At 42.5% G+C, this 17,042-nt stretch overlaps 2 protein-coding genes across 8 annotated transcripts; both read right to left on the minus strand.

Annotated features, from left to right (window-relative positions):
* Positions 1–311: 311 nt before the first annotated feature.
* On the minus strand, positions 312–14,347 carry LOC114867594 (bridge-like lipid transfer protein family member 2). Of its 7 annotated transcripts, none has more exons than XM_029170408.2 (40): positions 14,163–14,342; positions 13,510–13,630; positions 13,297–13,423; positions 13,136–13,185; positions 12,911–13,052; positions 12,712–12,830; positions 12,565–12,625; positions 12,276–12,474; positions 11,850–11,973; positions 11,624–11,748; positions 11,455–11,522; positions 11,226–11,362; positions 10,930–11,048; positions 10,503–10,690; positions 10,039–10,327; positions 9,722–9,927; positions 8,598–9,633; positions 8,314–8,505; positions 7,768–7,970; positions 7,485–7,603; positions 7,183–7,406; positions 6,917–7,107; positions 6,702–6,801; positions 6,398–6,597; positions 6,016–6,313; positions 5,766–5,923; positions 5,465–5,671; positions 4,912–5,011; positions 4,519–4,701; positions 4,326–4,447; positions 4,071–4,226; positions 3,862–3,983; positions 3,596–3,776; positions 3,416–3,502; positions 2,876–2,986; positions 2,665–2,800; positions 2,253–2,377; positions 1,949–2,050; positions 1,597–1,731; positions 312–1,489 (listed from the first exon to the last, which is right to left on the minus strand). In XM_029170408.2, exons 2-40 carry the CDS (start codon positions 13,575–13,577, stop codon positions 1,301–1,303), a joined length of 6,699 nt encoding a protein of 2,232 aa, XP_029026241.1. In that variant the 5' UTR covers positions 13,578–13,630; positions 14,163–14,342; the 3' UTR covers positions 312–1,300. The 7 variants fall into 7 exon arrangements, with proteins under 7 accessions (XP_029026241.1, XP_029026239.1, XP_055369715.1 ...); XM_029170406.2 differs by having other exon boundaries at positions 10,930–11,084; XM_055513740.1 differs by having other exon boundaries at positions 10,930–11,084; positions 13,510–13,633.
* A 364-nt stretch (positions 14,348–14,711) lies between these two features.
* Positions 14,712–16,733, minus strand: glod4 (glyoxalase domain containing 4). Its single transcript, XM_029170412.2, has 9 exons — positions 16,576–16,733; positions 16,365–16,414; positions 16,154–16,274; positions 15,937–16,081; positions 15,664–15,800; positions 15,491–15,574; positions 15,294–15,407; positions 15,107–15,193; positions 14,712–15,006 (listed from the first exon to the last, which is right to left on the minus strand). Exons 1-9 carry the CDS (start codon positions 16,663–16,665, stop codon positions 14,941–14,943), a joined length of 894 nt encoding a protein of 297 aa, XP_029026245.1. The 5' UTR covers positions 16,666–16,733; the 3' UTR covers positions 14,712–14,940.
* Positions 16,734–17,042: the final 309 nt, after the last annotated feature.

Genomic DNA, 17,042 nt, shown 5'->3' on the forward strand with positions numbered 1-17,042 from the left:
AAAGCACCCTTCACTGTCCATTTAGGTCCAAATGACCCTTTTATACTTTGATCAAAAAAAGTAATTAAGTGATTAATCATGTACACATCAATAAACACATAAGTTGTAGAAAGCCATGGAGTAAAACAAGTCCGTCTGTATTCTGCAAACATTTCACTGGAGAAAAGCTCTCTGAGAGTCTTTTTGGTTTGTGGGAGGAAACCAAAGAAAACAGACAAACACAAGGAGAAACAAAAAATGCTTTAAGAATATTCTAATTTACCGAGATGCACATCTACTGATGTGACAATAATCAAACACAAACTAACCAATGAGGGACTGCAACACTTTTATTGACAGATAAACAATAAGTTACAGAGCTAAGACAAACGTGAATACATCTGCTTGTGTGATACGATCTGTGCGATTGAAATGTTCGGGCCGATTTGTTCTTCTCATTGATAGAAGTGTGACTGAAATAACGCGTTGAATTGAAGGTTAATTAAGAGAAAACAACTGTGGTTATAAAAATATCAAAATACTTTGGATAAAAGTGCATTAGTGTTAAAACCACAACATCCACACACCTGAATAACACCAGACCAAGTGCCACATTACACAACATTAAAACGATTCCCTGCTCATTGCACTGAGTGGCTGGCTGAAGGATGCAGCCCATCATTTACAGGTAAAATAGATAATCTCCCCTTCTGTGGAATCAGGCCTTCCTGTCAGTGACAGACATGCAGCCAGGGTCGACTTCTAGAAGCTTTAATCAGTAAAACATACTACCCAGTAAATACCCAGTAAATTTATAGCATTTCCAAAATGTTTAACAGCTGACGGCGTTGAAGGTGCTTTGAATGTAGCTCTGTTTATTCTGGCAGACTCCGTTAGTTCCTGAGCCAGCAGGAAAATTAACTGCCGATCACAGTTAACAGCAAACTGTTAACAGTAAAATCTCAGCTACATACTGTAACCCTTCATAGCTGCCTTCAACGCAGCTTAAGTAGTTATGATTTTCAAAGTAAAACTTTAAATGGCACAAGGAAAAGACCATAATATAGGTCTGGTCTAAGTGGTATCCTACTGATCCTGGAACAGTGATATGAATTTGAGATGCTCCAGTATTTCAGCAGGCTGGTATGACTCAGTATTTCAAGACGAGCTGATCAGCTCCACCATCTCCCTTTTTACCGCGATAGACAGAGACGCTTTGATCCCTTACACAGTTGTTCCCTAATGCCTCCACTAACCCGCTGCTTGAGCTGCTTTTGCAGATTCAGTCAAAGCCTGCTCTGCTGTAAGCGTGTTCTGACTTTCACTTGCGTCGGCTGAAGATGCTCTTCTTGCTGGAGGTCTTGTCTCCCGTGCTGAGCCCGATGAGGAGTCGTGCTTTCTCATCTTCCTCCTGCTGCTGCAGGTTGTTCCCCTCAGATTTCCCCTCAGACGCCTTCCCCCGCAGGTCCGAGCCTGAAGCCGGCTTCAGCCGCAGTTTCTCTTTTATCATCTGGACAACAAGAAGAAACAAAACATCTTTTCAAGGTAATATCTGATAACCTGTCTCAGTATAGTTTATACAAGGCTTTTAAAATGTTAAAGCCATCTGCCTTGTACCTGTGCTACCAGGGCTTTCCGGCTGTCCCTTTTGACAGCCATGGCAAAGTCCAGCCAGGTCCAGGTATTGTTGTGGTACTCCAGACAAGGCAGGACCAGGTTCAGGTCCTTCCAGTCCACACTGCTTTTTTCTCCCTGAGAGACATTAACATGACACTTTAAAACATGTGACTGGGGGGGGGGGAGGGATTTGTTCAGTTTCTATATGAATCAAAATCTCACATAGCAAAAACAATGAGTTGAGTTTATCATTTACATAATGAGTTTTATCATGAGTGATAAAACGTTTTGCTCATTATGTGTCATGAATATGGACCATGTCCACCTGCTATAGAGCTGAGTAACAACCCACCTTATAGCTGACACACAGGGGGACTTGTGGAATCTTGATGTAGATGAAGGAGTTGTTCATAGCAGCTCTCTCCTTCATTTTGTCTATGTCATCAACAGGATGCTGGAGGAAGGAAAATATAAATTGCATTTGCAATAAATTGAATAGCAGTTAGGATTTTCCCCCTAATCCTATTTAAAGTATGATTTATTGTTTGAAGCCCATGTTACAGTAATGGTGGTTCATTGATTCAATTGATTCTACTAGTATCATAGCTATTATGATACTATGGCCTCAATTTAATGGTAACTTAAAATGTGAATACCTCTGGAGGTTTCCTGAATGACCTTCGAACACCAGCAGTGCGGTTCAATCCCTGGGTGACACCTTTACCGGACCCCATAGCACCCAAAGTGTCCTCTGACGACTGCCGGGGTTTAACGGGGATACCTGTAACAGAGACCGCACGGTCACAGTATCAGCGCTGTGCCCTTTGGGTGACACTGCATCCAACACTTTATACTCCCACTGAGTCCATCCCCCACACAGACCTCAAGGTCACGTAGAAAGTAATAGAGCCTCTTAGTATCTTGGAGAGATAATCTAATGCGTTAATGGGCCATTCAGCAACTCAGACACACAGCTGGCAGAGCCAAGGGTAACTAGTATTGATTGGTTATTCAGTATGTATTTCAAGACGATGATGAGATTGTGCTTCTCATCTTGCTGAAACACACCAGTAGTCACCAATCTGAATTTGTCCTCCTCATCAGTCACTTCTTCCTCCTCCACATTTCTCCCAGGAAAGAAAAATCCCATCATCCGTTTGAAAAACTGGTACATCAGCTGGATGGTTAAAGGCACCACGTTCACCTAACGATTATAAAAAACATTACAAACAATCCTGCACAAAATACAATCTGTAATCTGGTTGAAGTGGCTTCTGACCTCAAAGTGCTCCTTTACTGAAATCCCGCCCACAGGAGGCCGCACTTTACTGAAAATACGCAAAGCAAACTGGCGCCCGGACTGACAGGCGCTCTGAGGACGGAGTACAACCTGGAGACAATTGTGTTTTATTAGCTTTGCATAGTAGCAAAAGCTCTGCTTATATTAAACAGCACAAGATGAGACTAGAATGAACGTGAGGTCTCAAAACATGCATCAATTAACTCAATCATTGCATGCAGCACTGATCAGCAAACTCATGAAACCACTGATTTATCTCGTCTGACAAACAGGATGGCGTGAACACAGAGGTCACGATTCTGGGGCTGTACATACCCTCACGCGCTGCACAGAGGAAACCAGGCAGAAGATCATTAACGGGAGTAAACACTGCATTTTAAACTCACACTGCCTTTTGTGTTGGCTCATTGCAGGAATTCAACCATAAACACTTCATACGGAAATGATTCATTTATTATTGTTATAATTTGTACATCAGCTTTTGTTGACCACCAATGTGAGTGACTGGAGCAACTTTACCTTGTATACTGCATTTGGCAGAAGGTTGTTCATGGTGAACCATCCTAGCTCCAAAAGGTGCTCCGCTGTGTCATCAGACTTGTTCAGCTGTGTTGAGCAAACATTCGTGTTATCATACAGACCAAACTCTTGTTTGTCTTATTGTTTATATTCTACATCTCTGTAGGTGCCCATTCTCACCTTACTGTACATGAACCTTTGCAGCTCCAGCTCAGCAATACCAAGCTGTCCATCCTCTTCAGTCAAGCACCAGCGGGCCTGGGCAAAATAGATCTCTGTTCTCCTTACGACACTCACGTCTTCTGGTGGCTTACGCAGCTCCAGCTTGTTTGCCCGTTGCAGCTGGAAGTCCTTGAAACATCTGGGAGATAGAGAGACTGCATCTTTACCTACAGTATGTGCCACATTTTTAGTGCACTGGAGGTGGACGACAGCTGATGGGAAACCTGATGAGAATGTTGAGTTCTTCGCTCTTCATCTGCATGTCATTCTTCTCCTGGTTTAGCTGGTTCTGTAGTCTTGTGTTGATCTCCGTCAGTTCATCACAGCTCAGTTCCTCAGCCTGTGCCTGCAAATGATGAACAAAGTAGATTTACCTGGATAAATTCTGATTATACTTTTATTAAAAAGTCTCAGTAACAGATGTGTGTCCCACCCTGGTGTTGGAGTAAATCTGTTTCTCAAGGCGTCTTATCTGAGCTAGGTGCTGCCTCACGGCCTCCTGGAGATGCAAGATACTGCTGCGTTGCTCCTCTGGGTTACTAGAAATTTCCAGTTGGAAACGTACTCTCTGCTTTTTCTCACTGTGCTCCTGGACATAACCAATATAAAGACAGATAAGCAAAGAAGAAAATCAGATAAAGAACATGGAAATATTTTGTACAATGGGCTGCTGGTGATCCAGCATTACCTTTCGTCTGGGCTCCACATGCAACAACAGGTTGTTGACAATATCAAGGATCATGGCATACTGAACAGGGTTGGTAGATATCTCCAGATCATGGTGGATCAGAGTGAATGTATCCACAGCTCCTAAAACAAAAAGCAAAGGTTTTCACTTATTGCCCCATCTATGGATATATGACATTAATAAACTGACATACCAGCCTGTTTTTTCAGCAGATCCTCTTTTTCATGGTTATTCCTCAGCTCTGGTGGTTTGATTTGTGTGGCAAGCTCTGGGTTGATGTCATGGCTGTAACTGATATAATGCATTCGGCAGCTGCACCGCGAGATGATGCGCTGAACTTGCTGTGCTTCGTTCACCTGGGCGGGCTGGTTCCAGTCTAGTGTTATTAATAATAGGGAAAATGAAAAGCTCCATTATAAATTACAGTTCATAACACTAATGTAATTTCCTGAAGGAATCTATTACAATAATCTAATCTAATGATTCTGTGCTGTACTGTTGCAGCTACAGTATAAACCCAATACTTCTATTCCAAAGACTATGCATTAAATTAGAATAAAAGAAAAGTAAAGTGCATTATTTGTACCTGTAGTAGTGCTAACCATTCCTCCCACAGCCTGACCACTCTCCATCAGCTCCAGCACAGAGTCCACGTTACGGTGCCTGTGTTCCTCTATGTTTTTTACCTGGATGCAGCAAAAAACAGTTAGAGGCAATTTGAAGCAGATGCACAATTATTAACTGGTTACCTGTTAAACAATAAATTTGGACAATAAATTCCTTCCTTGCCATTTGTAGATAAACTATTTGTAATTCTGTATATTGTTGGTATAATTACAACGAACAATCAAAATTAGCAATGAAACAATGCTTTTTTTCTTTAAACGCAGTTTGTCTTCATGCAACATGCATGGGGCAATGCAAACATGTACATTGTTATTTTGTTGTTAATAATCATGCTAATGGTTTAAGTGATAATGTATGCAAATGTGTATTTGTTCACTGTGTGAATTAAAAATTAATTTAGCATTATTCAACATCGATACATAATGTAATAGACATAGTCAAGATTGCAGGCCCAATAATCTTCATTTGCCCCCTCATTCAAACACCAGATACTAGAGCTGTGCCTCCTGTACCTCCAGCCACAGCTGCCTGTCCTCGTGCTCAGATGGATTGGGTTCCATTGTGGCAAAGTACTGCATGCCATCCAGCAGACAGGTCCAGGTGGTTTTCTGCTTCAGGGTGTCATTGTACCAGGCAGGATGGTGCTCACACTGCAGCAGCTGAGCCTTCGCTGCAGACACCAGCACGCAGCCTGCCGTCTCTGCGCCACGCAACATCATCTAAAACAGAAAACAGAACCAAGGGGTTCGTTCAGAGTGTAACAAGGTTTCATGAGGCCATTACTAGATATAATGAGATTTTACAGTATAGTACCTGACAGTTGACCAACTCAATGAACCAGTTGCGATTATAGACATCATCTGTCTGACAGGCTGCAATGCCACACAGCTGGTCACTGACACCGGAGTCCTCCTCTGAAAACACTACAAACTTGTCCGGTGCATCAATCAGTTTCTGGAGCATTGATGTTCCTACAGGACAAAATGAATAAAAAAAAATCTAAGACAGAAGACAGAAAGAAAGACATCTTAACAGACAGTAAAAAGATTTTCCCCCTCCTCACCTTCATGTGGACTTTTATCTGCCCAACTGACAGTGGGTGTAACAGGTGTGGAAGGGGTTGTGATGCAAGAGTGGGTGGAGGGAGAGCGCTTCAGCTTCTTGGCCTGGAGCTGTGTGTCAATTTTCAGACCTTTCAAAGCTTCAGTGGAGAGGTTTCTCTTCAGGACAGAAGCCTTTTTGTAACCGTCGTACAGACCAAAGGCTATGTTCCTGTTAGTGGTGGTCCAGGAAGCACGCAGGTCCACCAGGTGCAGTTTGTGAGTGTAAAAGGCATTTGCTTCATTGTTTGTGTTCACCTCCTGTCAGAAGGTTTTAAAACAAACAAGCTGTTTAAAGATGAAATTGGATGAACTCAACAGAAGGACAGATTCTTGGGATTTTACCTCCTCTATGCGGTTGCTCTGGCGCTGGTAGCTCAGCGATGACAAGCTGAGCAGGTGGGTCTTCTTCACCTGAGCATTCATCGGATGGTCAGCAGTCTCGTCCCAGGTCGAGGCCATTAGGTGAACTGTCACTTCAGACAGCTCACTGACCATCTGAGTCACGTTCCATTCAGAGATCAGTCTCCTCATCACCGTACCAGCTAAAAACAGTAAGCACCCCAACATCAGGTGTTGGTGCACAAGTACATTAAGTAATATGTTTGAATTTGGTTTTATTTTTAAGGTCTTGTACTAATGTCTGTACCCTGTGGAATGAGTCTTTGTGTCCCACGAGTGAAGATGTGGCCTTTGTTGCACTCCACTTGGATACCTCTCTGCTGGGCGAAGGAGGCCCAGTAATGCACCTAAAAGATGACCAGTTAAAGAAATTAAACCCTTAAACTGTAAGTGAAACAGCAAACTAAGATGCACAATGCTCTGTGTTAGTAGAGAACTGCTGGAGAGCTGCCGCTGACTTACTTGTAGCTTGGGAAAGGCAGCAGTGTAGGACATCTGCTTGTAATGCTGACCCAGCTTCTTGCGGACCGGCCTGAGGCTGTGGAAGAGCTTGCCTCTGCAGATTGGTCGAGATACACCTGTCCAGGTGGCCCAGAAGTTCTGCATCCAGCGGAGGGTACTGCTGTACAACAGGATTTGGGGCTGGGACGATTCTACACAGAAAAGGATTTACTTAAAATTTCGGATGGTCATACAAGCCTGATAAAACTAAAAGGGACTTTATATACCTGTGCAGCAATGCTGGTTAAGGTCCATGGTGATTGAGAGATTAAGATTTTCTGATCGAAAGGCTCTGTAGGAGTCATGAGGTTGTCCTGAGGTTATGTCTGCAATGTTTTCTGCACTGCAGAGCATTACAGCATGATGGTCATGGGGGTTGCCATGGCAAAGCCATTGGAGGTCAAGGGTCATACAAAGGTCGGGCAGGTGTAAAAAACAGATATCATCATACCTAGCATGGGGCAAAAATAAGGTCTTATGAACACAGTCACAGTTAACTACTAATTTTATCTGTAGTATTTTCACTTACTTTGATGCTGTTCTGACGTTTACATCCAGGTTGCCTTTAAAAACAAACTGCCCAGGGTTCCAGTGAAAGTTCAGTTTATCCCACTCCCAGTGCAGATTTTCTGTAGTGTTGTAAGGGTCCTATAATGAATACAAACATTATCTGTTTATAGCGCAAATACACAGACCAAAACAATACATAATAAATAAAACACTCATATACACAGTAACAGGCAAGATATTTTGTCACAAATATAATTTTGCAAATCCCTAAAAAACACAAACAAAGTGTACTGGAGTTTCACCTCTGTGGCTAATTGATGAAGATTGGCTCGTTCGATGTCCATGACCCAGTGGCCATGCAGCAAAAGACGACTTTTGTCCCACCAAGCCAGAAGAGGTGAAGGATCAACTGTGGGTTTGGTCAGCAGGTCAACTGACTGCCCAATCAAAGTCCAGGCCGGATCCCAACACGGCCCCCACACGATGGTGTAGTGAGAGATGGTGGCTGTAAAAAACACAGATGTTAAACATCACCCAAACGCAAGGTTGATATGACCTTTGGTTTAGTTTCATAACCTTTACTCATGCAAACAGTGCAAGACTAAAAAAATTAATTTCATAACCACTACACATATTTTTCCTCTAACATTTCACCAAAAAGGTTTTAAATTTATTAAAAAATTGGCTAATAATTTATGGTTCCGCTCTAGCTCTGCCTGTCGAAATACAATGCAATCAATCAGAGATAATAAAGTGCTAGAGATAATTCGTTTCTAATCGGCTAATCTCCACATATCCAGACAGGACAGTGGAACACTGCTGTGTCAATACCAATTACTGTAACTCACATTTGAAATCATAGTAGAACTTGAGTGGTGGCATATTTCTGTGAACTGTCACATCTCCCCAAGGAGCACCAAGTGAGACAATTTCCTTGCGACAAGCTCTTGTCTGTCCATCCTGCTCTGTGCCAATCAGACGGCCTGACAGCTCCCAGTTCTGGAGCTCAAACAGGTAGCGTGGGTAGTCCCGAATTCTCACTGGCAGAGGGCAGAAAAGGTAGAGTCAGTTTTTGTGTAGATGCTTTGAGCCTAAACTAAACACCTACATTCCTCAGTTTAGTTTTACTCACCCAGAAACAAGGACAGTTTAAACTTCACTGCACGGCACCACTGGACCACCAGTGGGAGTCCATCTCTGGGGAAGGGGCTGATCCCATCAATGTCCCTCAGCTGCTCTCTCACCCTCTCAGGCCCATGGAGAGACTGGTCTGCCAGTGCTAGTAGCTCCAAGTCGGACACAGTCCACGTCAGCAGGGACTTTCTCATGGGTGTGTTTGCATAGAGGCGACGTGAACGCTGGATGTAGATCTCGATATGCTTTTTCTCCAGCGAAGTGTACAGCTCTTCTATCTTTCTAGCCGGCAGGAGTTCTCCGTGTTGCTTGCGCAGATCTCCCACCTTCTTATCCAGAAGCTGCAGACGCTTGGCACTTTCTTTACTCTCGTCCTTCATCAGTTCATAGTTGTCTCGCAGCTTGATTTCAAATATGTCATCCAGGAAAACAAATGAAAACTGCTTGATTTTGAACAGGAGGTCAGGAGGCAGACGTTGGACAACAGAGGAGTCCCTTGAGGTACCATGTAGAGACTTCAGCCACTTTTGTACACTAATGGCCATGTCAAAGGTGTTTGAGAAGTTGTACTGGTAGGGAAACTCAACCGCCAGGGAAGGGCATGTGAGAACCCAGACACGGTTGTGAGTGGTAGTAAGAAAGGGAAAAGTGTCTCTGTGCAGATGCATCTCAGTCAGCTCCGCGTGTGTCTCAACTTCCAGATCTTTGAAGGTGACAATGTTGTTGCCATCAAAGTTTAGAATCAGAGAAGGGGAGCGTATTTGCATGGAACCAGAGTGTTTGGATAGCTGGAGGGCATCTGTGTGCAGGAGGACATAATTCTGCTCGCCGACGTGAGCTGTTAAACGAGTACGGCCAAGCTCGACACGCACACAGGAGCCCCTACTCTGACCTGAAACGCTCTCTGCAGGTTTGATTTGATGATCCCCACCACAAAGCATCTGCCAACAAGCCCGAGCTTCAGTTGTGTGCTGATATAAGACCATGTGATCTGGTGGTGTCCATTCAACCAAGATCTCCTCTTCACACTGAACCTGGCAAGACAAAACAAAACATCAGTATTAGACGAGAAATTCATTGAGTTAAAAAACGTGAAAAACTGAACAATTTAAATGTGATTACTTCTAATGTGTGGGTGGTCACATGGTAACAGAAGGCTATCGCGATGAGTTGGAGTACAGGGTTAGGAGTTTGTGAAGCGGGGAAACATGTTTCCATGTTTTCTGAGATCATCTTAACCACAGACAAACTAACACCGTGCAGAGACACCCTGGTGCTCTCAACAGAGCAGAGGACTCCCACGGTGTCCATCCGCAATGACACAGCTCCTGAATGAAATGGAAGCAAAATACGCTCAGGAGAGGGAAGTATGGTCGCTTTACACACTGCTGTAAACTTTCAAATGTCATACTCAAATACATTTCTATATGTCTTCTTACCTGCAAGATTAGACAGTGTGAACACGTTAACATCCTCCAGACGACAGTCCAGTTTAAACAGCAGCTGATGTGGCGAGGTGGTGACAAGGTGTACAGTCTCATCAGTGGAAGAGGTCACATCTGAAGGCTGTAGCCCATTGTCACGGGGGATACAAATAAGGGACAGCAGGCGAGACAAACAGAGTGCACAAGTCTCTGAAAGCTCCACCTGAAGTCCTTTCAGTCTGGACTCCAAGCTTAGACTTGAAGACGGACTCCTCAACTCTGTGTTGGGTCGATTGAAACTCCCCTGGAGTAGAGAATAAAAGTGTTGAAAGGCATCAGCTGTGACGTCATAACAGAATAACATGTATGAGTCTTTCGTACGTGCTTTTCATATGGGTAAACAGAAAGTGCAAAAGTGATTAAAAGAACACTTTAAACACAGATAAAATGACATTTCGAAATGGGATTCATCTTCCTACCTGAAGGCTGAAGGAGTCTAGAATTAGTGCTTCTCCCCACACATGTTTACCAGGTGGGTGAGGTGCTTGCTGGATGTGGGACCCTTGACCCACTCTCCACCAGAAGTTGTCCAGGGACAGTGAGGCACGCTGGTGCATGTTTTGAGATTCTTCTTTGTCAACTTTAATGTCAAGAAGATGCTGCAGTTCTGAAGACACAGAGTAGAATATACTGAAGTGCTGAAATTTGTAACAGTATAGTAATCGGATACAAAAGTGTTTTAGAAATTAGCTGTGGTATAGAGAATAATTAACAGGGAAGAAGTAAATGGTGATTTATAGGTTGGAACTTATCTAATCTGATTTAGGTCGTTTGCAAATTCTTCACCCCAGTGCTGCCTTATTCTCTGTGTTTGCACAAACGGAGCATGAGAACGATCTGCAGTACCTGCAATGGCAGACAGAAAGCCGAGGGCAAAAGATGTGGTGTCTCCAAGCTGAATAGACACGTTAACATTGGACACAGAGGAGGTGATCATTAGAGGAGCATCCAGGTGAGGAAGTTGCCTAAAAAAACAGAGGTTGGGAAAATAATTTACTGGACTACACAGCACAATAACACCACGGAACAAAAACACAGAAGGAGAAACACACGGATAGGAAGGAAGACAGCAAAAAAAGTTAAGAGGTTATTATTATCACCACAGTGGGAAATTGGTTTAAAGGTCTCACAGTGCAACTTGCCTTTTTCTATGTGCTGCTTTCCTGTGGATCAGCTGTTCCCAAGGAAATAGATTTAGCCAGTGGGAGAACTCCTGATGACGATAGTGAATGATACAAGTGTTGACTGCAAATGACCCAGAGATGTCGACTGATGAAACCTACATTTACAAAAAGAACAAAGACACATGTTTTTACAAAATCATCAAGTCAGCATCATTAATGAAATGTGACCAATAAGTAGCTTCCTTACTTGCAGGGCTGTCTTAAGAGTGTTCACACAAAGGATCCTTTGCCTACTCTGAGAGAGGAGCAGTCCATCTGTTAAAAAAAGCAACAAACTTATTATTCATTATTATTCATAGCTTTTTCTTTTATCCAAATTTCTTAACACAGCGTCTGTTGTCCAGCTGCCCACTCACCCTCTAGAAAGACTTCAAGACTGCTCTGAGGAAAGCTCAACTCAGGAGTGAAGCTTTTAAGTGGAAGCTGCTCATCATCCCGCTCATAGCAGATCTTTGAAGACTTTAAAGTCCAGTTCAGGTGTCTGTAGGACAAAAAATATTATAGATTCATCAGTATTACTGTGTAAATTGATAGGGTGTCAAGCTGCAAAGCAAGAAGGGCATGCAGCTTGTGATGACTCACCTTTTCTGGCTGTGCATGGACAGGGTTACATTCGTATTATCAAATTCCACGTTGACCTTGTGAGGAACCAGCTGATGAAATTTTTCCACAGCCTCAGTCTGGATGAACTGGGTGTTTTCACACTCTACAAAGAAAAATAATAATATTGTGTATTATGTATATTAATATGTATTAGTAATAGTATTATTAAAAAATATCAGGTAAAGTATATATAGTATAAAGATACGTCCATCCCATTTATTTAGAGAACAATATGTTATATGTTATATATATATATATATATATATATATATATATATATATATATATATATATATATGCAAAAGATTAGATAAAAATCTAGCTGCACGATTCTAAGTTGAATACTGGTTTTACTGACTCAGTGACCTCCTCATGCTGATCATGCTGACATTGCTGAGATATTACCATGTACTTTCTCTAGAGAAGCTTCATGTTGACTTTTGGGTGGAGACACAGGGAACAGGAAGTGGCTTTGAAATAGTCCTTCATGCAGCTCTGCTATGAGCGTCCTCACACTCAGGGACAGACAACCTGGCTTCATATCAGGTAGGCTCACGTCTCCAGACAGCAGCAGGCTCAGGGCCATTTCAGCCAAACATATGTCCTTCAGTAGAGGACACATAAGTCACATGCATTAAACCAATACTAATAACAATATACTGAAGGAGGAAAAGATAATGAAAAAAAAACTCACCAACTGACTGCTTTTAAGCACTTTACTGCTTAGCTGCCCAACTGACAGGTCCCATGCCAACCTACAAAGATAGTTAGATAGAGAGTTTGAATAAATAGCTACGGTAGAAAGGGTAGAAATTCGCAACAAACAAATGTATAGAGTTACCTTTTATTTTGATGGTCAAGTAACAAGGTGATGCCTGCAACAGTCATGTGCCACAGAGACTCTGACAGTCCCAGGTTGAGCACCATCACATTGATGGAGCTTACATGGAATGACAACAGCTAACAACACAGGAGACAGGAAATTAATCACTGTATTAAAGACATTGAGCTAAACACTGACCAGCGTTCAGGCTTCATACCTGCGACAGGAAGCGTAGAGTTGTGGGGCTGACTGAAATTCTCCTAGGTTTCTTGCCATGGCTCCTCTTGACCAAAGGCTTCAGGGGAGCATTCAAGTCAAATCTGCTTCTTGTTTCACCAACACATAATGCCAGATATCTCCTGAAACAAAAACACACAGTTAATTAGTCAACGAAGACATTTTTATTTCAGGCTATGCTACTGAGAAATATATGAGAACTTACGGCAAATCCTGGTTAAGAAGTTTACTTGAAATCCATATTCTGTCAATTTCCTGCCATAGAGGGGGTTACTGTTATGGTACAGTTACAGTGCAGGAAGTCAAAGTATAAGTGGACAAAAGGAGTTAAGATGGGAGTGACATGTCATGTAAACACTGCCATACCAGAGTATGCTGGGGGTGAAACTGGATGCTAACTCCTTGGACAGAAAACAGCCCTACTGATTTGATCTTCAGATCCGCATTGAACGCAGTTTGGAAGAATCGCACAGCTAGAGTGCAAATAAGCCACCTGGACCATCGGGACAAGAGACGATATAGGTTTATGCTGTCAAACGACTACTGACTCACACACGGTGTAACCGTCAGAGGTCTTACCTGAAAATGACACATAAGACAATCCCGAGCAGGAGACTGAGGAGGAAAAGCGTCAGTAAGAGAGACATTGTGTCTCACACCCAAATCCTGGACATGGGTTGTCTCCTCTGTCTGTTATCAGCTGCTGTCAAAGAGGAAGAGATGTTAGTATATCTAGATGTGCCCGATTGTAAGCAAAATCCATTATCAATAACACGCCTATTACTGCAGCCGCATTCATCAACACTTGCATTAGTTTCGATTAACTGGAATAGCTAGATTCACAGTGCTAACACTGCTAATTAACTAAATGCAGCGCAGTTACTTCCAAATAGAACACGAAGTAGCACATAACGTTAGCTAAACTTCAGCAGCAGCGCAGAGCAGAGCCTTTGCCGAACACGTACTCTGCCTCCGGTGACAAAGCAGCGAGTCGTTTGCAGCGTTAGTCCAAACTCACCAAACATGAAGTTGCTTAAGAAAACACATTTGCCGTCGCGTTATCCGCCAATCAGCAGTAAATCTGCGCTAACGTTGCATAGTAGCATGCTAACGCTAGGGCTAACTTAGTAAGACTACAGCGCAACTTAGCCTTCTTCCCAGTGACTAACGTTAGCAGGTCCGCGCGCCGCTCTCCGCTTCCGTTAGCTCCCGTTCCTTATCTGTCCACATACCGTGACATAGTCGAAGCATGTGGCCGTCGCACTTGTCCACGGCAGTCGATTCCACCCTGCGCTCCGCGGAGACGGCTTTAGTGTCCGCCCCGCTCAGTTCACAGTTTCTTTGAGTCAAAGCTGAGATCTGCGACTCATGACTGTAGAGCTGGATCACCGCCAACTCTGCGGTAATCATTCACACAACGACTCCATCGGTAGTTTGTTTACAATTCACATATGAAAAAAAACAGGTCGTTTTTCTTTTAAAGGCTTTTTTTTTATTTTTACCAGGCGAATGGCGTTTATTTTTATAAGGGGTGAAAACTCAAATACACAATAGACGAATATTGCAACAGACTCTCACAGGCCAATGTATTAGGCTGACGTGTACTCTAATTCTTCTTTTACAAGGTTATAATTTCCCTTTTTAGAGGTTGGAACTATTTATTATAAAGATGGTGCTGTAGTTTTATATAATAAGATTGTTCTACACTGCTGGCCTTTACATTAATTTATAAATGTGGTGATTATGAGTCCTAACTAGGAAAGAACACATTTCTATAAATATGATTTTTGCACTGAGATTTATTTGAAAAATCTATCCATTAAACTGAGTAAATAGGCTTTTTACAGAGTGCAGTCATAGCAAATAGATACAAACAAGGGCAGGTTGTTCTGTAAATCTCAGGTGAAGAATGACTGAGATGACATTAATTTATTTATTTACACTACAGGTGTACAGCATGTTGTCATCCTATGAAATGGTAAAGCTGCACAAGTTTCCCAACACTTGATCTCATGCAGCAGCCTTTTGTCTGTTGTGTTTGGCAAACCACTCATTGCTTTTATCCTCAGCCATAGCCTGGAAATAAGTTAGAAAGCACAAAGAGCACATGCACAATGAAAATCAAACACAAGTGAACGTCATAATGTAGAAAGGAGAAGGTTTAAGAAATACCAACCTTTTCAAGTAAGTCATTTCCCTTGGGGTCTATAGCGCACAGTTGTGTAAATGCCTCATTTCCCACGAAGCAAATCTCATGACCATCCTGAAACAAATATGAAGTTGTTAATAAAATGACTCCTTTGAAATGGTTACAATATTCTTTAGGTCATACATGTATGTATTGTATATGTGTGCAACCTTACCGGGTCAGCTAAGATAACCACCTCCACTGTAGCCTTTCCAGGAGTCTCCAGGCTGACTAGTGGGGTGAGGATTTTCTGATCTTCCTTTTTCATCACACCTTCAAGGTCAGGCAGCTGAGGAATAAAGATTAAATGATGATGATGATGAAGAAAACATTTTACCAATTCTAACAAACAAAAAATCTGAAAAGATTTACTTGGTCTCGTGGGCATGAAAATGCTATTCTCCCAAATGCTGTTCCATGATTTACTGGTCCAATTTCACAAAGCTCCAGTTTGCACTGTACAAACAAAGAAATTAAGTATATTTGCAATGAACAAAACACAGTATAAAAGTAAAGACTATTTTTAAGCACATTATGACTCTCACTTGTGTGTCTCCAAAGCCCATTATCACTGATTTCTTCTCCTCATTCTTGTCCATCACCTTCATTCCCAGGAGTGCATTCCAGTAATGGGTAGCTCTCTGGAGGTCTGATACTCCCAGGCTAACCTTTTGCACAGGGTCTGAGAACAATTCGTTACAGACGACAGGTTATATTTGAAGACTGAAAGAGTGTTTAACTGGTGTAATGGCGTCACTAAAGGCTCTTGAAGGTGCCCTTTGCTGCTGTACTGTGTGTGTTTATGATTTAATAATCACCACTTGGAGGCTGCTCTTTGTCCACCAGGTAGAAAGGGTATCCTCCTGGACCCTGGGTCAGATACAGAGCGTCTCCTACCTCAGTAAGAGGCCATCCCAGACGTTTGGCGTTGCTGACAGCTTGGCTCGACTGCAGCGTGAGCCCCTAAACACATGGAGAAGGCTCATGTAATATACATACACTCACATATGTGTGTGTAAATGAACTCTCACCCACCAAGAAGTCATTGCCAAGTTCATATTCCCCCACCCCATAATTGTATGTGAGCTCGGCTACAAAGTGGTCGTCCTCTGGCCCGTAGCCAACCATTGTCTTACTCCACTTTCCGTCATAGGGACTGATTGGATATAATATGAGGGTAAAGATCAGTATTAGGACATTACAATAGATGGGCAAGTACAAAGTTCAGTCGGTATGGCATATCTACCCATTACAGGTTGCCTTGCAGCCTTCCTCAAACTCTTCATGGCGTAAAACCTAGAATACGTGTATAAAACATAGTAAATGTAAATAAAATACACACATTTACGCACTAGTTGCGCATCGCTGTGTGGTCGATATTAGCGACTCAACGTCAACGAAATTAATCAATAGCTACAGTCAAACGTATCACAGTAGAACAGAACAGTAAGAGTTACCTTCATACCAAGAACATCTCGGTAAAACGTGGCAGTTTTCGCCCTGTCGCCAACTTTGAAAACAAAATGAAGCGCCCGTCTCAAAGCCATATTTCCTGACAGATCTGATGTGCAAAGCAAATCAGCAAACAGGGTGCGATTAAGCTTCCTGGATGATCGACGTTTCTGTAATCGATTGGTCAAAACACATGCTGTTATGCCTGACAACAAATTATTAATATGAATTCTAATGGGTTTCCTTAATATTATTTATTCTATTTTTTCCACTCATGTGGTTCGTTTTAAAATACACACTGTGACTTCACGCAAATACAGGGCCTTCAGGTTAATGGTATGATCTACTGTTTAACCCCGCTACTCGAATATAGTATGTGCCTCTCTAACCCGTCACATTATTTCGCAACGTTACACCTTTGGGCCAGACTTTAATTAAATGACGAACACACGTTGTTAGACAGCAGGAGGAC

This window comes from Betta splendens, chromosome 13 (assembly GCF_900634795.4).
Source record: "Betta splendens chromosome 13, fBetSpl5.4, whole genome shotgun sequence".
Lineage (NCBI taxonomy): Eukaryota > Metazoa > Chordata > Actinopteri > Anabantiformes > Osphronemidae > Betta > Betta splendens.

What these genes read in the sequence shown, in the direction of transcription:
- LOC114867594 (XM_029170406.2), bottom strand. Translation starts at nt 13,577, where the DNA reads ATGTCTCTCTTACTGACGCTTTTCCTCCTCAGTCTCCTGCTCGGGATT. An exon ending in CTTGACCATCAAAATAAAAG is followed by an intron (nt 12,626 to 12,711) that starts GTAACTCTATAC and finishes CTATCTTTGTAG; the next exon opens with GTTGGCATGGGACCTGTCAG. An exon ending in ACAGGCAGCTGTGGCTGGAG is followed by an intron (nt 5,012 to 5,464) that starts GTACAGGAGGCA and finishes TGCTGCATCCAG; the next exon opens with GTAAAAAACATAGAGGAACA.
- glod4 (XM_029170412.2), bottom strand. Translation starts at nt 16,665, where the DNA reads ATGGCTTTGAGACGGGCGCTTCATTTTGTTTTCAAAGTTGGCGACAGG. An exon ending in TGGGCTTTGGAGACACACAA is followed by an intron (nt 15,575 to 15,663) that starts GTGAGAGTCATA and finishes TTGTTTGTACAG; the next exon opens with TGCAAACTGGAGCTTTGTGA. An exon ending in TGGTTATCTTAGCTGACCCG is followed by an intron (nt 15,194 to 15,293) that starts GTAAGGTTGCAC and finishes TATTTGTTTCAG; the next exon opens with GATGGTCATGAGATTTGCTT.